The sequence below is a fragment of the Stegastes partitus genome, unplaced genomic scaffold (assembly GCF_000690725.1).
Source record: "Stegastes partitus isolate 25-593 unplaced genomic scaffold, Stegastes_partitus-1.0.2 Scaffold302, whole genome shotgun sequence".
Classification (NCBI taxonomy): domain Eukaryota; kingdom Metazoa; phylum Chordata; class Actinopteri; family Pomacentridae; genus Stegastes; species Stegastes partitus.
The window spans coordinates 496,515-523,587 of record NW_007578033.1 but is presented as its reverse complement, the minus strand read 5'-3'; the positions used below and the strand labels follow the sequence as shown (position 1 = coordinate 523,587).

The 27,073-nt window shown below is 40.6% G+C and overlaps 1 protein-coding gene across 2 annotated transcripts; it reads left to right on the top strand.

Annotated features, from left to right (window-relative positions):
* Nucleotides 1-986: 986 nt before the first annotated feature.
* On the top strand, nt 987-26,292 carry LOC103358301 (PHD finger protein 20-like). Of its 2 annotated transcripts, none has more exons than XM_008283210.1 (18): nt 987-1,044; nt 2,746-2,825; nt 3,909-4,080; nt 4,905-4,989; nt 6,994-7,067; nt 7,160-7,418; nt 8,596-8,673; nt 9,372-9,431; nt 10,347-10,536; nt 10,633-10,742; nt 10,818-10,937; nt 11,430-11,516; nt 11,685-11,827; nt 16,516-16,615; nt 16,990-17,185; nt 17,270-17,480; nt 23,888-24,155; nt 24,729-26,292. In XM_008283210.1, exons 2-18 carry the CDS (start codon nt 2,746-2,748, stop codon nt 24,863-24,865), a joined length of 2,370 nt encoding a protein of 789 aa, XP_008281432.1. In that variant the 5' UTR covers nt 987-1,044; the 3' UTR covers nt 24,866-26,292. The 2 variants fall into 2 exon arrangements, with proteins under 2 accessions (XP_008281432.1, XP_008281431.1); XM_008283209.1 differs by having other exon boundaries at nt 10,815-10,937.
* The last annotated feature ends 781 nt before the right edge of the window (nt 26,293-27,073 follow it).

The window sequence follows — 27,073 nt, the reverse complement described above, 5'->3', positions numbered from 1 at the left end:
TGGACACGTTTTTGTCAGTTGGGGCAGATTTTGTGTCATTGTAGACAAATTATGAGCCATCTTGGACAAGTTTTTGTTACCTCTGGATAAATATTGAGTCATTTAGAACACCTTTTTGGCCATTTTAGACAAGTATTTGGTCATCTTTTGAGTCCTATTGAACAGGTTTTGGTAATTTGGGGAAAATTTGTAATTTTGAACAGATATGGGTTATTATAGACAAGTTGTAGGTCATTTTGGATAGGTTTATGTAATTTTGGACAGTTTATGCATGTTGGGTTTTTTTTGTTTTGGACACTTTATAGTCATTTAGGACAGTCATTTTAGACAGATTTTGATAATACTGTACAACTTGTGATTCATTTGGAAAGGTTTGAATCATTGAGTAATTTTGGAAAAGTTTGAGTCATTTGGACAAGTTTGGAAGCATTTTAAACGAGTTTTTCGTCAGTTTTAATGTATTTCACCATGATCGTCAGCTGCTTTGACAAACGGAAACAAACCGATGAGTACGTCGCCGTTACATTCAGCTAACGGATAAATCACTGTCCTAAAAACTATTTTAATGCTCATTTGAACAAGTCAGAGTTTACTTACTTATAAATTAATCGATTTTCTCGGAGAATCTGCTCGTTAACATGCGTATATTCCTGCTCAACTGTTGAAACTTGGAGAATTACGCTTGCACCGTGTCCATGGTAACAGCAAGACGTGACGACGTAACGCTACGTTGCCTTCAGGTACCCTGCGAGATACTAAAACTTTAAACCAGAAACGCCGCTTTTAAAGTGCAAACGGCCGAATGTGACCTTCACGGACTGCAGCTCACAAAGGCAGTTATTTAATGTCTAAATAAATATTGCACTAAGAAGCACTGACATATTATAATATACAGTATACACTCTTTTCGACAGTTCCTCTGTATTACTGACTCCATAGGGGTTTCCTTTTATCGTTTTGGCTTCACAGCTGATTTTCTGCTGTCGCGCATGCGCTTTACAGTCGCCACAGTATGACGAGTGCAGCACAGACTTCTCGCCAGAGGTAAACAAGCTTTTATGTCGCTCATTTGACATTCAGCGCTCTAAATCACATTTTAACAGCGGCATTAGGTTTATTAGGGCTTCCCTGTCCATGACAGCTGACCGGCCGACATGAACCTTGCAACCGCTTGCAGCTGTTACTTTGACTTTTCAGCTTGAGCTAGTTCACCTCAGCAGGCTAACAGTTAGCTGCTTTAGCTTATGTGTTCACAGTCAATGGACAGCAGATACAAATGCACTACATCAGTGAAACATTTGGTTGTCCTTTTCCAAAAGCGCTGCAGTTCACCCGCGTGTGACTTTCAAGCGTTCTGCCTTTTTTTGTGCTATTTGAGGCTAACACTTAACAGATAGCATTAGCATTGTAGCCGCTGTCAAATAGCTGTCCCGTCTCCCGAGGGGCGGGACTGTGTTGTAACGGACAGCGACGATGGCCAATGAGAATTCAGAGGGTCAATCTGGAGAGCCAATCAGCTTGTTTTTCCAAGAACGCTGACAAAGCAGGCAGAAATATCCACCAAAAAAAAGTCTTCGCCAGAGTTTCTCTCATTCGTCACACGCTGCTTTAAATTTTCACCCCTATTCTCATAATTCAGACTGCATTTGTGAACACTTTTAAAGTACAAAGTCTGGCTGCGACCGTTACCGGAGACGTTGGCGACGTCATTGCATGTCTGCAGTCATCAGTGAAGCGTACAGCAGACGTCACAGTTAAACACAAACCAACTGTGTGTTGTCTTATTGTTTTTCATTAGTAAAACATCCCTGTTCCTACCTATTACATCTCTGTTACATCTCTGTCTGCTGTCATGTGAGAAATACAACAATGAGATGGTGCTTTCTTACTGGCTTTGGACACTGATGTTGATTTGGATAAATAACTCAGTCAAATGCCATATTAATACCTTAGTGCTTGAAATTCATCTTTCACCATCAGCACATTCAATTGCAAATGTAAAGCTTTACATTACAGGCCAAGCATTTATTAAGCCACAGACAAGGGAATAGTTATTGCTACAAAATGCACATGTAACAGACAAGTCAGGATCCAGTGCATTGCAAAAGGGGTCATTTATTCTAGTAAGGCCTTACTTGCATCTGAGAACTTGAGGGAAGCGTTGCTATCAAAATTCCCTTGAGGATACAACCAACGCAAAGAAGTCAGGTCTATGTTCTTCCAGAGATTAAAGCTATTAATTTCCCACAATGGATCAAAAATAAGGTAATGACTAGAATAAAACAAACAAAACAATTAACAAAATAAAAGGAGTTAGTCTGCCCCTACAAGATGTCCTCCCAGGTCTTTTCATGTGCAGGCCACGCACGGCCATGTGGACAAACTCAGCAAACAAATCTCACAATCAAACTATAGATAACAGAGTTAGCATGCTAAGCAGTCACTGTGAAAAGCACAGATGGTAGGCAAAAGTAGTGATTAGACAAATGATTAAACATTTCCAGCCTGAAATAAAAATGATTTTGATGTGCATCATTTAAAACCACAACGAACTGTGTTATTCTTGTACACTTGCTATGTCAGTGTCACTCATGCCATGCAATAAAGTGAAGTCTTCATTGAAACTTGTGTGGTGGCACAGAAATCCCTCAGGAAGGTGTGAGGCCAAGTGTCTTGACCGTAGATCTCAGCTAAGCTCAAACAAACAGAGTGTAGATTTACTGGTTTTTCCTCTGTTTCTGCCAGATGAAGACACCTCCTGACAGATCGGGAATCACCTTTGAGGTTGGAGCTCAGCTAGAAGCCAGAGACCGTCAGAAAAACTGGTCTGGATACACACACACACACCCACAGAGCAAAATAGATCGTATGTTTTCCAGTAAATATGGTTGATCTGATTGAACACAAGCCACACTAAGGCGCTTTATTTTACAGGTGTGTTTTGTGGAAACACAGTAGAAATCAGTTTGTCACTATATCAGCTGAGCGGGTGAAGTTTTATAGCATGGAATAAGTTTTATTTATTGCAGTTCAAAGTCATGATGAACCCGACTTAAGATAAATGTTTTTACAAAACTGAATGATAATTACTACAATGATCAAATAATACTACAAATAATTACTGCAAGGTGACTCGGTGGTTTGCAATGTTGCCTCGCAGCTTAGAAGGGTGCCAGTTCACGTCCCTGTGAGGACACCCGGGATCTTTCTGTGTGGGGTTTGCATGTTCTCCCCGTGCAGCGTGGGTTCTCTCCGGGTTCTCCGGCTTCCTCCCACACAGTCAAGAAACATGTTGAGGTTCATTGGTGATTCTAAATTGACCGTAGGTGTGAATGTGAGTTTGCTTGGTTGTCTTTCTCTAAGTATAGCCCTGCGATAGACTGGCAACCTGTCCACGGTGTAGGGCTGGTCTGAATAGCAATTTCTGTTCTCCAGATATTCGGCCCCAATTAATGACTAATATCCCGAATATTTGGGGGTGCCGCGTGGTGGTGGCGGGTGGGTATTCGTTCCGACGGGGGGGACTTTTTTTTTAAAAAACTTGTTTAATGAATTATTTCAGCATTTTGCCTGAAAATCGCAAATATAATAAGCAGGTAACTGTGAAAACTTTCCCTTTATACTTAGTGCCAAATTTTCAAGGACTTTCTTGGAAATATCTGTCAATTTACAGTTGAAAACCAGCTAATTTTAAATTAGTTATGAAACTATAAAGATTTTTACCGGAAATTATTTGGAAAATAATTTGCTTTAACAAAATCTACATACTCAAATACATCTGCTGGGACACACATGTTCAAAAAGGGATTATGCAGTTAAAAAACAGATATTTTTGTCTGAAGTTTTTTGAAACTTCAAAGCAGTTTATATTTAAAATTTGACAATTTAAATGTTTTTCTTCACGTCAGGTACACAGCCACAATTGAGAGGATTGACTACGACAAAGAGCGTGTCTTGATTCACTACAAACAGTGGAGCCGGCGCCACGATGAATGGTTTCAGTGGAACTCGCCGTACCTTCGGCCTCTTGAGCGAGTCAGCCTGAGGAGGCAGGGCCTGAACCCGCCACGATCTCAACCGGTACATTAAGTATAAACTAGAAAGTTTTTTTAATGCTATTTTTTTAAAACATAAAAACTCAAAGAACACCCAAAGTAATAACATCAAAACAAGAGTCACAGTCTTAGTCAAAGTTTAAGTAAAAGAACAGCTGCTACGTTAGCCAGTTTGGGCTAATATAGAAGCTACATTAGCTTTTTTTATGCTAATGTGGAAGCTACATTATGTTGTTTAGGCTAATGTTGCGGCTACAGTATCTTGTCGAGGCTAACATTGTCATGTTTAGGCTAATGCAGTGGCTACATTATCTTGTTTAGGCTACTTTTTACTTCTTTAGGCTAATGTTAGTTTTCTTAGGCTACTGTAGCAGCTAATGTTGTCTTGTTTAGGTTAATATAGCAGGAAATGTCTTGTTTAGGCTACTTCAGCATCTACATGGTCTTCTTTAGGCTATCATTGTATTGTATAGGATACAGTAGTGAATAAAATTACCTTGTTTAGGCTAACCTTATCATGCTTAGGCTAAATTATCGAATGACATTCTCTTCAGATGTCATTACCTTGTTGAGGCTTACATCTGTTGTAGCGAATTACATTATCTTGTTTAGGCTACTATAGTGGCGGCATGATCCTATTGAGGCTAATGTATTGAATCACATTCATTTGTTTAGGTTAACATAGTGACTGTGTTATCTTATGTAGGCTCCTGTATTTTCTTCAAGCATTTGTTCATTCATTCAAATTGAATTTGGGGCTAATGCGTAAAGAATGTTGCGTGTGCACATACACTTGTGACAGTCTTATTCACTTTGTTTACTTGATTTTTATTAGTTTCTTTGTCTCAGATGTTTGTTTCAGGTTCAAAGGTTCTGGCCTGTTGGACAGACTGTCGTTTCTACCCAGCCAAAATCCTCAGAGTCAACAAGGATGGTGAGGCTTACCTTTGACCTTTTACCCTGATGTTATCTTACTGTACATTAGTGCTCTAGATTTGTCAGACCCTGATGATGACCTGGGGCCTCATTTATCATCAGTGTGTACACAAAGTTGTGTGCGTAATGAGTATGCACAAACAGTCCCATGCATTGTATAGAATTTATCAACTTGTACTTATACTTAGGAATGTGCATACATACAAGCCAACTCTGACCATGCTTACGCACATAATCTAGCGGTAGAATAGTGAAACTACAAATAGAAAACATTAAGGGATTTTTTGGCCACCAGCACATTCCAGTGTGAGGTTGGAGACAAACGTGGCGTTTCCCAGTCACCACTGAGCAGGATCATGCCCGCAGTGTTGGATGCCATAATTCCCCTGGCCCCAGCCTACAGCCACTTCCCTTACGGCCATCACCAACAAGCCGAAATCAAACGGGGACTTCACGCTACCGCTGGATTCCCAAACATAATTGGAGCCATAGACTGCACCCACATCGCAATCAAAGCACCATCACTAAAAGGGTTTCATTCAACCAACATACAAATTATTTGCGATACACATTTGTCGCTATCAAATGTTGTTGCCTGGTGGCCTGGAGGAACGCATGACTCATTCATTGTGCAGAACAGCTCCGTGGGTGTGTGTCTCCAAGCAGGAGCTGTTCAAGATGGCTGGCTTATTGGTGAGTGAGTGTGGAAATGTTTTTGCTGGACTTTGTATGGTTATTAAAACATCTCATCTGTAGGTGATCAAGGTTATCCACTGGGTGAATGTTAGGTATTAACTTGTTCTCCTCTAGCTGCAGTCATTTCTCTTTTATGGGCAGTGATGCGTGGTTAAGAACAATTGGAATTTACCGACACTGATGACTTACTGATGTGCGTATGACCCACGTACGCATGTTTGATAAATACAGACTTTTTTGTACATACGCACATTCTAAATTTCATTCTTAAGGCAGAATTTAGAACCTTTTCTATGAATTAATGATATATAACGCCCCTGGTGTCTATACTTGTTAGTCTGTTTGTTTGCATATATGTTCGTAAAATAAATGAATAATATTATTTCACCTGAGGACAGAGCACCTAGGTTTCCTCCATTGTTGTCTGCACTATATATTGACTCTATAAACACTGAGCAGTCTCTGGGCATTTTTTGTTCCTGTCTCATTTTTGTTCCCGGGCTCATTTTCATCTGTAATATAAAGTCCTCCACCTCTCTGGAAACAGCACAACCACACTGTTATAATGCAAAAAATCACAAGTTACATTTCTTTTTGGAAAAAAAATAATAAATTCCCCTCAGGTGTTAATGATACTGGAAAAAATAGGGGCTCTACATAGTGCAGCTAATTCACTATTTACTACTTACATTTTTAATTTATTAATTAATTTTCATACTTGTTTCCACTCTGCTCTGTGTGAGAGCCTGCAATTCGTTCCAGTTCAAGTGAAAAGTCCTTGAATATTTGTCACGTGACTGTTGGAAGCAGCTGAGTCAGTACTGAATTCCCAGTTTTAATGAGAGCTAGATAACTTTCAGTTTTTTACAAAGTCTAGTGCAAATGTATTTTGGGTGAATTTTAAAAGTAGATAGATAGATACAACTTTATTGATCCCTTTAGTGTTAACCTCAGGGAAATTGCTGCACCATCAACAACAACACAACACCAACACAAAATCAGCAACAACAATTATAACAACAACAACAACAACAATAATAATAATAATAATAATGGATACAGTACAAAATTGCCGAAGTGCCTAAATATTGCACACAGTCCGGTGATAGAGCATGATGCTCTATCTCACCCCAGTGTGGAATGGAACACATGGAATCCAGTGATTTTGACAAAATGTCACAATTATAAGCTAAGATTTGGCCAGGTTTCTAATAAAACAGTGCACCACAGATAAGTAATTTGAGAATTTGAAATTTCAGAATCGTAAGTAACTTAAACTAAATGTGTGTTTGTGTCTGTGTCTCAGAGTCCTACACAGTGCGTTTCTACGACGGCGTGGTTCGAACCGTGAAGCCGACCAAGGTCAAACCCTTTCAGGAAGTAAGAAATGCTTCACTCTGATAGGTTGTTATCTGATTGTTTTATCGAATTGCACTTCCCTCGACTCTAAGTGTGTTTGTTTTGTGTATCAGAAGTCCAGATCAGAGAAGAGCGCCGTGGGAAGTGAGGGTTGGGAAGAAGGGGAGAGCGAGGAAGAGGAGGAAGACGAGGAGGAGGAGATAGAAGGTGGAGTGAGAGAGGAGGAGGAGGAGAAAGAGGAGGAGAAAAAAGGGGAAGCGGTCGAGGAGAAGGTGGAGGAAAACGAAGGAGTGGGAGAGGAGAGGGATGAGGAAAGGAAGAGGAAGGCAGAATCTTCATCCCATCCACCATCAAAGAAGAAAGCAAATGACAGTAAGTCACATGACTGCAGACCCAAATCACCCATTGTTTATTAGTGTACAGCAGAGGGCTGTACTAAGAAGCGAGATTAGTGGGTTAGCGAGGTATGTTGAGCTTCAAATCTGAGTTTTCAGTGTCACGAAGGTGGCTCTCTGGTTACCTGGCTAGATCTCCATGGTAACTGATGCTGTGGATCTAACCTGGTTGGAAGCAGGTTATGTTCAGAGTTTCGGATTTAAATCAGCTGGAAAGAGCGTCTCCCTTTAAACAAATAATTTCCTGACTATTATTTATGAGCACTACAGATTCTCATTTGAGGGAATGTGTTTTATGTGCAAACATGCTGAGTTGTGCGTTACTAATATCAGTGAATGAAGCTGTGCAGTTACAGTATCGTGCACTGTATGCATCGTGTTGCCATGGGAACCAGATATGTATTTAGTTGGCGATGCAGAAATCACAAATATGTTTTTATGTTTGGCTCTGATTTGCTGTCAGGTCTGTTTACACTGCTGGTACTGCAGTTGATTGAACACAGCTTAGAAAATTATTCTACTGGTATTTATTACAGAGATTATTGAATCAATAGCATTCATATTGCTTTGATTTGGCCAAAAATTACAGCGATATCCTGCATTATGGGACAGTGTCAGACCTAAATGCTCTTCAATATCAGGTTTAAATATATGAAGTTTAAAGTTTAGCTTTAATGAGCAGCTGTCAGTTGGAAATAAGTGGCTACATTGGTAAAATATTATATATTAACACTTTTAACAGTTTTGTATCCGGGAATTCCTGTCTTGCACCATTTACAGGAGCAGCCCTTTTTACGTCATTATTTTTTCTGTCACTCATTGTGTCCATTAAAACAACTGTTGACTGAAGCAGCTGCATGATGGTTTCATGAGTCACGTGACGTGCTAAACGCCTCTTTTTATGTGAACATGCACAGAGTCTGAAGCAGAAAGTCTGCGTTGAATAAGAAAGTTGATAACCACCTTTGTGATACCCGTAATCTCTGGCTGGGGCTTTAGTTTTTGTCGAGCAGGCTTACACAAAGAAAGCTCGGCTATGTCAAACGTGCTTCATAGTACAGCCCTCTGGTCTGTTCAGATACATGTCACTGATGTTAATGGAGTGTTAAAGTGTATTGTAGTTTGTAGCTTTCAAAAAATGACTTCACTTCCAGGTGGTGGAGCTCAGAGTCAGCCAATCACAGCTGACTCCACCCTGACAGTTCCTCCAAACCCCGCCCACATTGACAGAGGTAAACTCAGTTTAGTTTTACTGATGCAATGCCACAATACAGCAGTACTCCCATTGAGCTAACATTTTGCAACAGTTTGGAGAAAACCTCCGAATTTGCACCATTTATTGGACCCAGTCATGGTTTCTCATTTGCAGTTTAATCTTTCGTTTTTTCTATTAAATTTGGTGTTAACAATTTCTTTTTGGTGAGTTTTTAAATGGAACATGTATGGTGATTTTAAAGAAATTTGATGTATAGTTTTCTGACTGAACCGTGCTCTCAGACAAGTAGTTCAGAGAAAGTTAAAAACCTTATGATTCTTTCTATATGTACAGTTTTTGGCTGATAAATGGTGTCAGTTTGGCATTTTGTTTTTTAAAGATTACTTTGCTTTTGAAACTGACCAGCAGGATCTGTAGTTTAGACAGTTATTAAAAGCTCTGATGTCTAGCTTCTAGCCATGGCGGTGCTGTTTCCATACAGACTCAGTATTTTAAATGGTTGTGAAAAAGGAGCCAATACTTGCGGTTCAAAGGGTTGAACAGTGGGAGGATTCACCTGGTGGTGCAACACAGTACTACAGTAGATTAACCTGCACAGCCCCAAACTTCTACATTATCAGTTCATGTTTGGTTTTTAAGTTCTGCTTTTAGGCCACACTGCTCTTGCTAATGTTCATTATTTTGCAGCTAATAGTGCTTCTCTCTGCTTTTCAGATATCCTGTTGGAACGTCAGGCCCATCTGCCCACCACACACAAGTTCAGCAGAGAACCACGTAAGTCCCTAAACAAACCCATGTGCACACTGGAGTGATCACTTTAATAGAGGGTTTAAGTAGCTAATGATTTAGGGCTGCACAATAAGTCAGTTCAGCATCGACACTGCGATGTGTGCAACAATCACATTGCAGGAAAAGTGATGTGAACCAAAGCAAATTAACTCAAACACAGCAACTTTTTTGGTTCTTGATACAAAACAGCACAGTTCTTGTTTTCCATGACTACAAGTCAACAAGAGAAGTCTGTGTCATTATTTAATGTGATTAAAGGGCTCTTGGATACACTGAGTTTTGTGAAATTGTATTCACAATAGTTTTTTAAAATGCAGGCTCCACATGTAAACAGCCAAATGGATGAGGAACAAGAGAGAAGCACTGAAAATCAACATTTAGTTGCGACAAGAAATGCAACGTCAGTTGTATGGAAATATTTTGGCAACAGTAAGGATGGTGTTAAGCAACAACATGCTCTGTGCAAAGTCAGATCTGAATGCAATCCAAAGCAAAAAACTATTTGCCAGTGTTGCACCAAATGAGAAAGCCTCGAAAAAGCTTTTCAACATGTTTTTTTTTTTTTTTGATGCAGATGCACTCTCCACACAGTTATTTGAGTTAACTTGCCAATATAACTGTATTTTTTTTCATATCACAACATATAATGCTTAAATCTAAATGTTGCAATGTCGTGCAGCCCTCACCTTAAGTACTGTAAAGCCCCTCTACTCTGGAGGAGGTGAGTTGATTTTATTCTGTCACCTCCTTTGATCTGGAATTTTAACCCGGTTTGGAGTGTTTTTTCTTCTCGTCCTCAGCAGTACTACAGTTAAAATTAACTAATGTTTCACTTTTCAAACATGATGTCCAGACCTACCCTTTGCACTCTTATTCCCTGTCACTTTCCTCCTTTCTCAGTGTACAGGGTCATAAAGAACCAGCCTCCTCCTATTCTCTCCATTGAGCTGGACCACAACCCCTTCAAATGCCTGGCTCCCGGCTGCACTAAGTCCTTCAGAAAGGCTAGTCTGCTGCACTACCACATCAAGTACTACCACACTGACCAGAGGCTGGATGAGCAGCGAGGCAGCGAGCAGGAGGCAGCGAGGTAGCTTCACATCCCACAGCAGTAACTTTACAGAGAGTCAGCAGGGGGCGACTGTTTGTTTAACTCTGACTAAGGACGTTGTTTTTGTTGTTGCAGAAGGAAGCGGTCTTCTTCTGAGGGGGGCGACTTCATTTCAGACAGAAAGAGTGAGAGCCAGAACAGCAGCTGTCACCGTGACAACAGAGAGCCCAGCATTGTGGGAACAGGTAGGACAGCTCAGTTTATAATTTAGAACGTAATACAAACGGCAGCATCATTAACTTTATTTCTGCTGGCAGAAGTGAAGAAGGATGGAGGGAAGGAGAAGACAGGAGGACAGGATCGAAAGGAGAGGAAGAACTTCCTGAGAGTGAAACTAAAGAAGAAGAAAAAGAAGAAGAAGAAGAAGAAAAGTCAGCCAGGTAAGAGTCATTGTCAGTAAGAATGAACACGTACTTTAGGGTTCACCTCTCAGAGCACTGTTCAACAACTGTCCTTTGTAAAAACAGTCAGAGAAACTAAACTTTATTTGCATAGCAGATGTGCTTTTAATCATCTTATTACAACTGCTGAGATGATGAGTTGAGTAAAGCCCCGCAAAACTTGTTTACATCAACACAATCACCCAGTAGGTGATTTTTATGTTATCAACAACATTTGCTACTTTTTTTTTTTTTTTTAGCTATTTAAGTCTGTTTGCTGTTTGTCTGCCCAAAATAAAACACATTTTCTCATTAGGGAGTTTTTCATGTTAATTATAAAACTACCCCTCCTTCTTTCATCTCTCCTTCCATCCTCTCTAACAGCTCACAGTTTGAAAACGTCCTCTGTGGCTGATAAATCTGTGTATTATTAATCATATTCAAAGAATAATGGCTGTTTGTTGGTTATAATTGTGTTGCTTCTTTTGTCAGGACTCGGCAGCAGCGATGATGAGAACTCAGACAGGCCTCCCATCACTCTGAAGCTGACAAGTGGACACAACAGCACACACACACAACGTGGGAACTCACTCACTCTCACACACACACACACACACACACACACAAACACACACAAACACACACACACACGCACACACACGCACACACACACACACACATCAAATTTTTTTTAAAAATGACATGATATGAAAATGCAGAAATTTGTGTTATTCCTCCTTCCTTCAGTGGATGATGGCAGTGATTGGTCCACGCTAACAGCGGAGAGTGGAGAAGACACGCCCTCTTGGCCTGTCGCTATGGAGACAGAAGAGTGTGAGGTGGTGAGGTGTGTTTGTGAAGTTGACGAGGAGAACGACTTCATGATACAGGTAACACTCACACACACACACATACACACACACACACACACACACACACAGACACTCACACTCACACACTCACTCCCACACTCCCCCTGGAACAGAAGGTTTCACCTGGGACAGTTTGCATTTTGTCAGTGCACCAGTTGTCTGTCAGCTATAGCATGTTCGCAGGGTTAGCCTTCAAAGCTCCACTGGAATAATAAAGACAAATCAAAGTCCTGCAGTGTAACATTATTACAAATCTGGCACAGATAAGTTTAAAGTTTTGTTAGCAAACATTAACCTGGCATGCCACTTCTGCAAGAAGACTTTCGTATGTGAGCAGTTCACTGAATAAAATAATGAGTTATTTGTGTTAGCCTCAGAGCACATATTTTTTCTATACAATATCTCACCATCATAATTCAGATTTTGCCAGATTCCAGACAGTCTCCTCCACAAAATTATGACATATTCCTCTACTGCCACCATTTTATGGTGAGATACATGTAAAATTAAAGCTGCAAGCAGCGTTGGACAGGCCCTCGCACTTCCACGAGTGTCGGATGCGGCGCACGTCGGGGTTGTGGCAGAAATGCGCTCCAGGCAAAGTGACAATCATCTAACCATAACCCTAACCACATTTGAAGTAAATACGGTCAACTGGCTAATAAAGGCAAATGCAAGTGTAAAACGTGTCCTATCATGTTTCCAGAAGGTGGCGCTGTGACTGTAAATGGATAATGGCATGAGAATGTCACCAGGGCAGGACTCTGATCCAACATGTAAAGTTTGAGAGGCCAGAATAAAAAGACTAAGGACAGTTTCCACCTGAGAGCTGTGACAGCTATCTCCCCCCTCCTCCCACACACACATTCTCAAGGCTCTTCCAGACACAGACACCCCTACCATCACCCCTCCCCCGCTGACACACACACACACACACACACACACACACACAGAGTCCTATACAGACAGCACACTAAGTACACAAGTGACCCACTACCTCACACAGCCTTTAGCAAGTTGGGACTTCTGACTGCAGTTTCGTTGTGTGTACAGAAGCATGTGCATAATGACAATAAAAGAGTCATCATCAACATCTAAAGGCTCATGTCATCGTATTTGAGATCAATACGGTCAACCGGCTAAAAATTGCACATGAAAGTGTAAAACACATTCTTTCCTATTGCCAGCAGGTGGTGCTATGGCTATGAGTCCATTTTACATTGTGGATGTCTTCAGACATGGACTCTTGTCAATCATGTGTGCTCTGGGCCAGATTTGATTATCTGCAGCTGAGATATGAACATTTGAGTTTTCATCAAAATTTGCCGCGCTGTCACAGCCACGCCTTTTGACGTAAATACACAATTTTCACCGTGAGTCATCATCAACATCTAAAGGCCTAGTTCACCAAATTTGACATTAATATGATCAACGGTCTTACAGTACTACATCAAAGTGTCATTTCCTGTTGTCAGCTAGGTGGCACTATGACTGTGAATGGATATTGGCACATGGATGCGATCAGGGCAGCAGTCTGATCAAACATGGAAAGTTTGAGGCAGATTGGAGCAGGTACATGGAAGTTAGACAGTACTTCCCGTTTCACGGCGAAGGATGGAAAAATCAGGAGGCTGCCAGGGCCACGCCCTTTGACTTTTGCAGAAGATTTTGATAAAGTTTTACCTTCAAGGTGTACTTTACAGCTGAGTTTCAGCGGTCTGTGACTCACCCCCTAGGAGGCGGCTCAGGGTGGAGAAATGAACAATCCAAGATGGCGAACTTCCTGTTGAGTTTAGGTCAATGGCCTCCACTGGCTTTTTTGTTCCTCTGGATGTGCTGCAGATGTTCACCAAGTTTCATGGATATAGGTGAAACGTGCTGCCCGTAGATGTTACAGATTTAAAACTAATGTAGGGGGCGCTATCGAGCCATTTTGCCACACATATGTGCGACGACCAAAAAATATCACATTTTTCACCAGTCCTGATGCGTGTGCAAAGTTTCATGAGGATTTGAGCATGTTTAGGCCCTCAAAAATGCAATTGTTTATGGCCATGAAGAAGAAGAAAGAATAATCCTTTCAGTTTCAAGAGGGTCCTACGGACTGTAGTGCTCAGGCCCTAAATATAACAATTTCATAACCTGACTTTTTTTAATGTAAAAGCTAAAGAAAAAAATGCAAGTGTTATTATGTTGAATGATCTGGATTTCCTGGGCCATTTTGAAAAAAGATGCAGCATGTTTGACAGGTCCTTATAATGACCACGATAACAGCTTAAAAAGGAAAGTAGTGATGCTGCTTTTCATTTCATTATGGCCAATGAGCCACTTTAGAAAGGTTTAATTTTTTTAGATAAGTGACAAAGGTGATATTTTCCTGCTTTTGGGTTCTCTGTTTTCTCTACTGTAATGAATACGGACCAAAGGAAAGGACACTAAGCTAGTAGTTAATTTTATTAGTTAGTTATCTTTGTGTTTGTAACAACTGTCAGATGGATTCAACCACAACAGAAAATATGTTACAATTACAGACATTTTACAACAAAGTGCTCCATAACAACATCACCAATAACCAAGACAAAAGGACACCAGACACAGATCATAACACTTGGATTTGTTTAAAAGAGCTGTACTGGAGGATGTTGTTTGATTCATTCGAATGGTAGCCTTCCGTTTTCTTTCACGTCTCTCTGGTGTTACTTTCCATTTCAAAACATTGGAGATCATTTTAGCTGAGCAGCCTATCATTTTCTTTACGTTTCCATACGTTTTCCCCTCTACAATCAACATTTTATTTAAAGCATGCTGTTCTTCTGAACAGTGTCTGGAACGACCCATCTTCCTCAGGTTTTCAGGCAGAATTGCATGTGCAACATGTGCTGGCTTCATCCTTTAATAAGGGCCACCTGAATGAAACTTGTTTCTTCACATAATGAATGACCTCACTAATTGAACTCCACACTGCTATTATTTTGAACACACCCCTTTCAATTAATTATTCAATTACACAGACTCAGGAGCATGCATATCATGAATGTTGGATTTGTTTGTTTCTCTGTCTCTACTACACCTACTGGTAAATTATTTGCCATGTGATAATTTAATTTCTACCAAAAACAGTGGCTGATCTGGGGCCTCATTTATCATCAGTGTGTAGAAAAGGTTCTAAATTCTGTCGTACGAATGAAATTTACAGTGTGCGTAAGTACAAAAAAATCTGTATTTATCAAACGTGCGTACGGGAGTTGTACGTATATCAGTGTTGATAAATCCCACTTATTCTTAACCTCCGTGCTCGTGCACGTTGCCTTCAGGAACGCCTCCAAATCACCATATAGGGCAACAACACGCCTCTTTATAAAGCAAGTAAAGATTTATTTTTTCCTCACCTGTCCTCATCATTGTGGCAAAAAGGGCGAAAAAGAGGAACTTTTATGAAACTGAGATCGAGGTACTTGTCAGTGAGGTTGACGCAAACCAGAAAATATTGTTTGGTGTGTGAAATGTTGGGATAAGCAGCGAAAGAAAAAATACTGCATGGGACAAGATAACCACCGTAGTTATTTCTGTTGGGTCAGAGGAGACATCGCCGGCAAAAATTTTAAAAAATGGTTTGACGTTAAGCTCAGTGCCGAAAAACACATCACAGTCCATAAAGGAGAAATGGCTGCAACTGGAGGAGGACAAATTAATACCGAACATTCACCCAGTGGATAACCCTGCTCACCTACAGATGAAATGTTTTAAAAACCAAACAAAGTCCAGCTAAAACATCTCACACTCTGTGACACTCACCAATAAGCCAGCCGTCTTCAGCAGCTCCTGCTTGGACACGCACCCACAGAGCTGTTCTGCTCATTGAATGAGTTGTGCGTTCCTCCAAGCCGGCGGGCAACAGCGTTGGATAGCGACAAATGCGCATCACAAATTATCAATACGTTGATTGAATGAAACCCTTTAAATCAAGCTCGTTTAGTGATGCTGCTTTGATTGTGATGTGGGTGCTGTCTATGACTCCACATATGTTTGGGAATCCAGTGATGGCGTTAAGTCCCCGTTTGATTTGGGCTCATCGGTGATGGCTGTAAGGGAGCTGGATGTAGGCTGGGGCCAGGGGAGTTATGGCATCCAACACTGCCAGCTTGATCCTGCTCAGTGGTGACTGGAAATGCCGCATATGTCTCCAACCTCACACTGGAATGTGCCAGTGGTCAAAATCCCTGAACACTTTCCATTTGTAGTTTCACTATTCTACCGCTAGATTATGTGTGTACGCATGGTCAGAGGTGTGCGTGTATTTACGCACATTCCTAAGTATAAGTACAAGTTGATAAATTCCATACTTTGCGTAGGAATGTTCGTACGCACGCTCTACGCACATATCTGTGCGTACGCACTGATGATAAATGAGGCCCCTGGTTAGTCAATGTTGGACTGCTATTATTTTAAACACAACTGTATATACTGTATGCCTATATACAGTATATACAACCCACTTAAATTTTCATTTGCACAACGATAATAATATTTTTAGAACTGCAGCTATATTAAAGCAGGGATATAATCACACTTTTACTAGTCTGTCAGAAAACATTTCTGACCTGCTCAAATGCACATCAAATGAGATATTGGCTGCTGTAATGAGTTCTTGGAACTGTGATATTTGTCGTAATCCTGCTAATCTGTCTGTCTGTGTTCCTCTACAGTGCGAGTCATGTCTGTGCTGGCAACATGGCACCTGTATGGGTTTATATGAAGACAATGTCCCACACAACTACATTTGCTACTACTGCAGACAGACCGCAAGTATGAATGACACTCTGCCTACCTGACATTTTTTTATTTCACATAACTGCACTTAAGATGACAGAAATCACTGTATATTGATCATATGTAAGTAACAATTAATTAATCAATCTAAAATTCAAAACAGGGATTTTGTTTTGTCAATTTTAAATGAGATGTTTTCTATAAAAAGTTTAAGACTTGGCCAGATAAGTCCTCTAGTATCAAAACCAGTGAGTCAAACAGAACTAATCTTTTGGAGTAAACATTTTACATCAAGCAACTTTTCTAAAGAAAAACTGTACAGCTTTGACTAATTAAGAATTTCTGTTAGTTGTAGAGTGTGAGCAGCTACATGATTTCCTTCATCCTGTTTTTGTTACTCTTGTGCCCAGGTTGGAGGCGGGCTCAGCGTGTCCTGTCTGAACCTGATGTCCTGATATCTGGTCACATGTTCGGCCTATCGTGTGTAAAGGAGAACTACTCCGAGATCAATGCCTCTAAGATTTCACACACCAGCCATCTGCTGGCGCACATGCACAACATCAGCCAGGTCCTCAGTGGGCTGCATCTCAAAATCAGCCTGCTACAGTGAGTACAGTTGCATCAGACACTTGGTTTGTCTGTTTGAGTCCGCAGAGCTCAGTCTGTCTTTCCGTTTGTCTATCTGCGCAGCTCCCCATCCCACCCTGACCTGCAGCTGTGGAGGTTGCCGTGGAGACAGGAAGAGGGGACGAGGCTGACGTTAAGCCCAAAAGGAGAGCCTCCCGTCTGTTATGTCAGCAGCGAGCACTGCTACCAGAAGCCCGGAGCATCCTGGGAAAAAGCTGAGGACAAGGAAGGGCTGATGGTTGTAGTGAAGCAGGAACAAGACACTGAAGAGAAGGTAGAGACAGATTTTAACTGTTATTGGAATTAAATGTTGATGTCTTTAATAAAGTCTACTGGTTGCTTCACAGCACCACTGTCAATATCAAAACAAATGTACACTAGGTTAAACTGCATGTAATTTAGTAGGCTGCACTCAAGCAAAGAAAATCTTGGAAGACTGAAATCGTACTTACCTTTCAACCAATTAGTTGGTTGTGGGGACAAAACAAATATGCATTTTATCTGTAGATGAACTAAATGTGCCACAGTGCAATGAGTGCACTCAACCTGCTGGTCCTCACCGTACAATTGTCGGCCTTCGCACAATTGGTGCAGGGTGTGGCGCAAACATGCTCCGGGCAGGAGTCTGATCTGGCGTGTCAAGTTTCGGCCAGATCGGAGCACATACAGCCTCATTATAAGCCACTTCCTGTTTAATGGCTACCCATGGCGGCGTGTGCGTCAGGCCGTGGTGGCAATGCACTCTGGCTGGGACTCAGAGCATGTGTGTAAAGTTTCAGGCGGATCGGCGCACGTACAGGCCAGTTACACAGCACATGCCGTTTTATGGCGTCAGACTTTTGAAGACCGTTTAACTAACTTTTAATCACCACATCCTGGAGTTTGTGATGATAAAATTTCAAGTGTGTACGACCTTCTCTGTAGGAGGAGACAAATTTTGAAAATGGCCAAAAATGAGGGAAAATCACCAAAATGCTCACAGTGTTTTTTCAAAATGGCGGACTTCCTGCTGGGTTTAGGGCTTGGTGCTAATGTACTTTTTTGTGCATCCCAATGTGCTACACATGCCGACTGAATTTCGTAGGTGTAGGTGAAACAGTCTTTCGACTGGACTCTGTTGAATGCCAGAAGCACAGCAAAAACGTGCAAAATGGCCTTTCATCAAAATTGCGCGGGCCGCCATTTCCAAGCCCTCAGTGTTTTAATAACTTGTAATCACCACATCCTGTATTTTGTGCTGGCCAAATTTCAGGTGTGTACGACGTACCCCCTAGGAGGAGATAGATTTTGAAAATGACCAAAAATGAGCGAAAATTTCCGTAATGCTCGCCGTTTATCCAACAAGGTGGATTTCCTGTTGGGTTTATAAAAACGCGCTGATGGATTTGTAGTGACTTGATTTAGACAAACAAAAACCTAAGCCACAGTGAGGGGCTGGTACCGGTATATGTAATTGACGCGTCGTCATGCGGCGGCTCCACGCGGTAAATCAAACATCTGCAGACTTGTGCTTAAGATGTGTTTACTCACTAACGTGTATCACTACAGCCTTTGCTATGCACACACTTGCATCTATAACTTGCATGAAAACAAAGAAAAATGGTTAAAGATTAGCCTCCAAACGGTGGTGACAGTCAAAAACCGTTTGCTTCTCCTGGTAAGCAGCACACCTGAGGAGTAACTACCTCTTCTTCTACTTATACATTTCCATGTGCCGCTATCCAATACACCACGTACTGTGGCAACCGGGGAATGACCTGAACACACATACAAATGGCTCTGACAGGACTTTTTTGTGTGTCTCAAACTGCTACATATGTGTACCAATTTCTGTAGCTCTGAGTCAAACGTAGCCCCGATGGGACTCTGTTGAAATATTGTAGGGGGCGCAGTTAAGCCATGTTGCATTTTACAGCTTGGAGCAGGTCAACTTTTTTGTTTGTTCCGACCTTCAGACGTGCTTCCGACAGGAGTCCATTGAAATTTTGCAAGGTGGCGCTGTGGAGCCATTTTAGCAGTGACATCTCCAAGTCCCTTAAAATCTAACATTTTTTGGTGGGTGGCGATTTTGGTGAGTTTGGAGCATGTTAGGCCCTCAAAAGTGCGTTTCTTTTAGGGGAAAAGTTTTTTTAAAAAGTGAAAAATTAAAGCCACAAGTGGTATTGGACGGGTCCTCGCACTTCCACGTCTGTCGGACGCGGCGCACGTTGGGGTTGTGGCAGAAATGCGCTGATAATCACCTAACCGTAACCCTTATCTCATAAAACAGTAAATGCAGGTAAGTGTTATAGTTGTGCAGAATGCTGTTGTTGTTCCGTTTGTCCACTAGATGGAGCTCTGACTCCATTCAATCCTCAGTCCTTACTGTGTGCCTCAGTAGTGCAGGAGCAAGCTGCAGCCAGAGTGGTTTAGAAGGCCACCAACAGCACACCGTTTGATGAAAAGTCACAATTTTTGGTATGAGTCATAATCAGCATGTAAAGGCTCACGTCATCACATTTGATTAATAGCACATGAAAGTGTAAAACATGTTCTTTCTTGTTGCCAGCAGGTGGCTCTATTGTTTTTGACTGGATATTGGCATATGGGTCTCTTCAGGGCAGGACAGTGATCAAGTATGTAAAGTTTTAGGGAGATTGGAGCATATACAGGGTCGTTAGACATGCTTCCTTTGTGATGGCGAAGGATCAAAAATCAGAGGGCCGCCATTGCCACGCCCTCAGATGTTTACAGAGTGTTTTGATCAGTTTTGATTACCAAGCCCTGTTGTATGCGCTTGCCAAATTTGAGGCGTGTAGGAGTTAACCCCTAGGAGGAGATAGATTTTGAAAATGGCAAAATCACAAAAAATTGCAGTTATTTCAAAATGGTGAACTTCCTGTTGAGTTCATGGTATGGGTCCAACAGGCTTTTTGTGCATCCTGATGAGTTACACATGCTTACCAAATTTCGTAAACGTCGGTTAAACGTCCTGCGGGGGCTAATGGATAAATTGCTGTAGGGGGCGCTATAGAGCCAATTTGCCAAACAGGCACACATTGTCTGTTGTTGAGCCAATAGTGACTCGTATGCCAATTTTGTTGATTTTTTGAGCATTCCAAAGCTGTCAAAAAAATCCTTTCCGTGTCATTGCAACTATGCATTGCCATGGCAACACCATTGCTTGAAAACGCAAAAGCTTCACACTGTAGCATCGTCATTGTGGGAAGACATAGCTGACCAATTTTAGGAATGATATCACAAAGTTTGGAACAATGGCACATGTAAGTGTAATGCCTCAAACAGCCTGTTACCAATAGGTGGCGCTATGACTGTGAATGGATTTTGCCATATGAATGTGATCAGGACAGCAGTCTGATAAAATATGTAAAGTTTGAGGCAGATTGGCGCATGTACAGGGTAGTTACAAAGTACTTCCTCTTTCATGGCAAATGATCAAAAATCAGAGGGCAGCCGTGGCCCCACCCTTGGACCTTTGCAGATGATTTTGATAACATTTTACTTTCAAGGTGTATTCTACATGCTATCCAAATTTCAGCACTCTGTGACTTACCCCGTAGGAGGAGTTAGCTCAGGTTGGACAAACAAGCAATCCAATTAGGTGAATGCCCCCCCCCCCACGGTTTTTCCATTTTGTCACTGACTTTTTTGTTCGTCCTGACGTCCTCCATATACCTACTAAATTGTGTAGTTCTAGGGCAAACGTGCTTCCGATGGGACTTTGTTGAAATTTTGTAGGTGTAGTTATAAACTTGTTCGCTGGGTCTGATTTGTGTGCCAAGTTTTGTGTGTTTTCGAGTACGTTTAGGACCTGAAAAACGTGTTTCTTTGTGACAAAGAAATAATAACAGCAGTTCCAATATGGTAGGGTCCTACGCAATGTAGTGCTCGGACCCTAATAAGAAAAATTCTGAATAGTAATAAACCCAAGGGTTACAATAGGGTCCTTGCACTGGTAGTGCTTGGACCCTAATTATAGCAGTTGCTAATTCCAGCACAAGAACTGTTCAGGAATATAGGGCAGACAAGTTAGCCTACTTTTTCTATGATCTGTCATGCTGGTTGTTGAGTCGTGATATCTTAAATACAGCTTTCAAAGCTAACATTCAAGTTCAATAAAGTATTATTATTATTATTATTATGATGAGGATGATGATGATGATTATTATTGTTCGGCAGTTTGAACAAAATGCAGGCACACTGATGACTTCATTGACATAGAGTCATTTAGTTTGGAGCCGAGTCCAAAGAAACGCCTCGTTACCATAACAGAAGGCATAGTGTGTATCCTGAGGGGAGCTTTTGGACACAAGGGGTTACACTGCTTCCCAGCATTGAATGCTTGACTGTTGTACAGCAGAGCAGATGGACGAGTGCTCTCCTGCAAGCCGGAAACTAGTACAGGCTTCACTGTCCCACAATAGTCACTCATGGCCTGTGTGCTCCCAGATTTCAAATTGGATGGTTGCATGACTGTTGATATAGCACTTTCCTCCTGAAAGGAACAGGTAACAGGAGATTGACCCACCAATGAAAGTTTGGTCAACTGAGAGCATATTGACCAACCGATCAACTAGTCCCCCTGCATACTACGGACTTAGTAAAAACTTGATTTTTTTCTTCTTTTTTAAGTTGGTAATATCAGCACCAGTTAGGAAGGTGTCCGTTATTATGGGTTAAATAGTGGAAATACAATAACAACTACATATTTTTTGATGTCCCTAATGCGGTTTAAAAGAAAAAAAATTTCATTCCAGTCGCAGCTGTGACAGAATTGTGTTTCGTCTCTATAAACACTTATTTTGTGTGCTCTTAAAAGATGTCCTCAAGGTAGCATGTTTATTGAAAATAGAAGTGGTCCAAGCAATGAACCCTGAATAACCCCTGGTCTTCCTGCTGCCAAAAATACTGCATTAATCCTGAAAAACTAAAGTCCCTTGGCAGTAAAGGGCTCTTCTTGTTTGAGATGCAAATTGCAAATTAATAAATACTTTACAGCTGAACTACAACTATTTTGAATAATCAAATAAGTGTTTTAGTCATTTAAAAAACATAATTTGTTTTTGTGTTTCCAGCATCTCTAATATAAAGGTCCAGTGCTTTTGATGTCACATTACAGTAAACTAAATATCACTGGACTGTTGGTCAGACAAAACAAGGCATCTGCATGGGTAATAAGAAGTGCACATTATGTATTTCAGAGGAGTGTAAGAAAACAAAGACCTTTAGTAGCAGCAGCTCATACTCGTAGCTCTAAGCTCCTGCTGTTGCTATGAGACCGCTGACAACCAGTTTGAGGCTCATTCTGGTGAATGTGGAACTATTTTTACCTGCTGCTGCTCTGCAAGTGTGATGGTTTTGGAGAAAGCACCAGAGGACAAGGTTTTAAGATATAACAACGCTGAACTAATCTTCTGCTCTCAGAAATATCACTACCACATCTTAAAGACTACCCTTTTCTTGATAGATTTGTGAGTTTATCCATTTGTGGAAAGTGAAGACTTTAGAAAACTGAAATGCTTCCTATTTAAAGCATAAAAAGAAGTTACAAAAATTACATAAAATCAACACAAACAACAAAGTCTGTTTTGGTAACATCAGTTTGAAAAAGTCTAAGCAAATTTAATTTTATTCGACTAAACCCTTGCTCATCCTGTCATTAATAAATTGCTTATAACCTTCAAAATAAAACAATGAAAGTTTACTGCATATATTTTGATCTACTGCAGTAAGGAGAAAGGAAGAATTTGTTCAGCTTGTCTTTTTCTAAGAGATGTAGAAGAGTGACAGATTATTTATGGTATGGCAGTAAACACTGTGTGTTGTTGGTAGTTTTTTGGTATGTCTCCTGTATGGAAGTAACAATTCTGAAATGTTGTCAATGGCTTCACAATGGAGTCTAATGAGCAACCAGAATTTTATTTTAAATTCTAAAGACCAGTTTTCTACACAATTGATGCAGAGAGCAGACGTGCATACAGTTTTGTTCATACTGCTATTCGTGTACATTGATCTGCTGTGCAGATGGTCAATATCATCTGCAAAGAGTTGACAAAGTTGGGAATTTTGTAATTGGAAAATGTGGCCATTTTCTCACTTTTACCATCAACGTTGTGTGTTTTTTAAGAACATGTTTGTTTAGGAACATCATTTTATGGAAATGTCACCAACAATCAACCTGACCTACAGACAGGTGACAAATTAAAGAAAAAAACAACCAATCCCTCATATCGAAAAAGAAAAAACGCAGTGCTCCTGTTGATGCTTTTAAAAGGAAATTTTGCACTTCTTACAGTGCCAATGATTTTTTCTGAGGTGTGCCGAGCACAGTGGACTGACATGGTATTTCTCCAGAATTTGAAACTTCATACTGTGGTTTGGCACTGTTGATGTAAAAAAAAAAAAAAGTAACTCTTGTAATTATGAATTATACAGGTGTGGATGATGGGGAGTCTCCTTGTACAGTCTCCTGTCAAAATAGGCATTTGTTTTAAGCTTCATATGTTTCCTGGCACATGTGCAGTTGAGTATTTGCATTGGATTGGAGACAGTCAACATGATCACAAATTTTGGGCCACATGCAGACATCTGCAGAGGACCTTGGTGAATGAAGCACTTCACACCACATATAGCCTTGTGGATTTACAGATGCAGTAAGCATCTTTGCTTCTGCTTTTGTAGGAAATAAATCCTGAGGACGTCAACAAGACACCAGCCAACGTCTCGGCAGGCACAAACATGGTGACCCTCACAGATGCATACAGGGATGGCAGCATAAAGAGAGAGAACGCACAGCCAGATGGTGTCGAACATGCACACACTCAGACGTACACACAGGAGTCTCGTCCAGCACCTGTAGCCGAGTGTCAGCTCAACCTTCTGGACCACGTTGAGGCTCTTCACCACCAGATCAGTGCCAGGATGGATCTGATAGAGCGAGAGCTGGACGGTAACAGAAACAGTTCATTTACACCAAAGAAATACAAACTGTGCAGATGTTTTTCATTGCTCCCATTACAGTTCTACTTGCTGTAGGTTCATTTTTCACTGCATTGTAAAGTCCTGCACCTCTATAGAAGCAGCACAACCATGGCTAGAAGGAACGAGAATGGAAAAAAAATGACTTCTGTGCAGTATGATATAGTTATGTCATAAACCATACAATATATATATATATTTTATTTGTTTTACAGTCATTAAAAAGAACTGAAATGTTTAACACATCTATAGAGGTTCAGGACTGATATTTGTACATGTGTTATTTTTATTGCAGTAAAAAATTTGCCCACTGTGAGTTCAAATTTGACAGAAACAAAAACAAAATACTGCTTGAGGTTCAGAGAGTTCATGATTTAACCCCAGGGCTCATTTAATACCAAGTTTTGGTGCCAATATCTAGATATAACTCTGAAGAGTTAGTAACAACACTTTAAAATTATACTCCACATTCGTTTAAGGTTTTTTTTTTTAAATCACTATTTCGCCTCTCTTTCTCCTTCTTATCCTTGATCCCTCTTTCCAGTATTAGAGTCCTGGTTGGACCACTCAGGCGAGCTCGAGCCTCCTGACCCATTGTCCCGCCTCCCACAGCTGAAACAGCGAGTCAAGCGGCTGTTGTGCGACTTGTGCATCGTGAGACACCTGTCGGTCTGCCGCTGACTCTTTGCTCCTTAGACCCTACACTTTTGACCCTGCAGGCCTGAAGGAGCGAACTGACCGACTGACTGAAGAGAAAGACTCGTTGAGAGTGAGTCAAAGTGTGTGACGCTTCAAAGCTGGAAGGGAAACTGTGGTTTGTTTCTGCTTGATTGTGGGACAGCGCCCCCTCTGGTGGAGAAAAACTCCTCTACAACATGAAGTGCATGATGACATTTTTCATAAAGTGATTGAATGTGTGATTTTCTTCTGTCAAATTCCAAGAGGAATGTCTCCCAAACAGCCTCCAGCAGGACACCAAAATATGTCCAGCCACATGACAGGTATGAATATTGATTTGGATGAGCTGTTGTCAGGACAGAAAAACTGAACTGATCCGGAGCAAGTGTTATCACTGAATGTTGCCATATGTCATCTTCCAGCAGCAAGCATCAAAATGTAATAACTTTCAATCACACGTAAAGAGTTTGGATCAGCGTTTGAAGACATGAGAATTTACTTAAAACATTTATAGAGCGATGCTTTTGTAAGTTTGATATTTCTCAATGCAGAAATGTTGTAATTGTACTAATGTTAGTACTAAGTATTTCCTGTTTTTACAAAAAAATAGAATCTTTCTGAGAGGATTTTAAGTTTGGGTCACACCAGAACACGTTTCCTCACGCAATACATGTTTTCTAGAAGTTTGGTGGCTGCTAACCGCCAGCCAGACTAGCGCTAGTTAGTCACAGTAGCTTGTTTTCAGGTTCATTTTATTCACTGAGAAGTTAGCGAAGTGAGGAGAAGCTGTCCAAGCCAACTAGTTAACTGCTAACAGTTTCCCTTAAGCCACAGTGATAAATCATTTAGTCATTGGCTATTAAATTCATCACCAAGTATTGTGATAATTGATTAGAGTAATTTTTTAATAAAAAAAAATTATATTCTTTGATCTCTTAATTCCAGTTATGTAAATGTGAAATATTTACTGGTTTCTTTCCTCACTTAATACAGTAAACTGAATATCTTTGTTTTGTGGACAAAAGAAACTTGAGAAGAAACACTAATCTTTTTTTTTTTTTTTTTTTTTACTATTTTCTGACATATTATAGACTAAACTACTAATAGATGAATGGGAAAAATAATCAACAGATTATTTGACAATGAAAGTAGTTCTTACTTGCAGCCCTACCGTTAATGGCCTTGTTAGCTTACTCGTTAATTTGACAAGAAGTTTGCACAGTTTATTCAACCCTTAAAGGTCCAGTATATAGGATCCAGTGGCATCTAATGGTGAGGTTCCAGATTGCAGCAAGCTAAATACCTTTTCTGAAAGGCTCTGCCTTGAGACAGTGTTTGTTTGTCTGTTTTGGGCTACTGTATGAGGTGTAATTAAAAACATTAAGTACATTTTCCTATTAAAATCAAAAATTGTGCATGGTTTAAATTTGGATGCGATCTCAGTCAAAGTCGTCTCCTTATGCAGTGATACACCGATACACACTTTTAAGTCTCATAATATAAACACAGCATGCGCTGACTCTCCTGAACGGTGTGAGTAGGCCGAGCGGAGGGTGATGGGTGTGTTGCTGTGGGCAAAGCACTCCTGCATAATCAATGTGCTGTGACCAGGCAATTTGTCAACATTCTGTGCCACAGAGTTCAGGCTCGTATATGTTCCACGTTAATGACTGTGATGCACTCCAACCATGTTGCAAAAGACCTGCTTCCTCCTCAGATATAGCCGACTTGTTCAAAGCTGTCAAGAACACAATAATAATTGCAAATGATTATACAAAAATGACAATGTAATTATAAATACTATATTTCATTTTTGCAAATTGCTCCACCTAAATCCCACAAACTGGACCTTTACGAGACATGCAGTGACGATTCTTATGTTGTATTTTGAACCCATTCTGAATCCAACTTAACAAGCAATCCATTGTTTTAAAGCGCAAAGCCTCACAGTCCAAATAGTGTGAAGTATTTCAAGAACACAACAGCAGTAATAGTTTCCTGCTTTAACAAAACAGTTGCCTTTTCTGTCATCTTACAGGGGTGAATCCAATGAACAAAATGCTTCAGTGTTTTTTTTGTTGTTTTTTTCGTAGTAAGATGGTGGCTATGAAGGGTTTAAAAGATGCATTTGTATCATCATCAGCTTATGTTGCATTACCTACACTGCAAGAGAAAAAGCCTCAACAAATGGCAACACAGTTACTCTCTTTG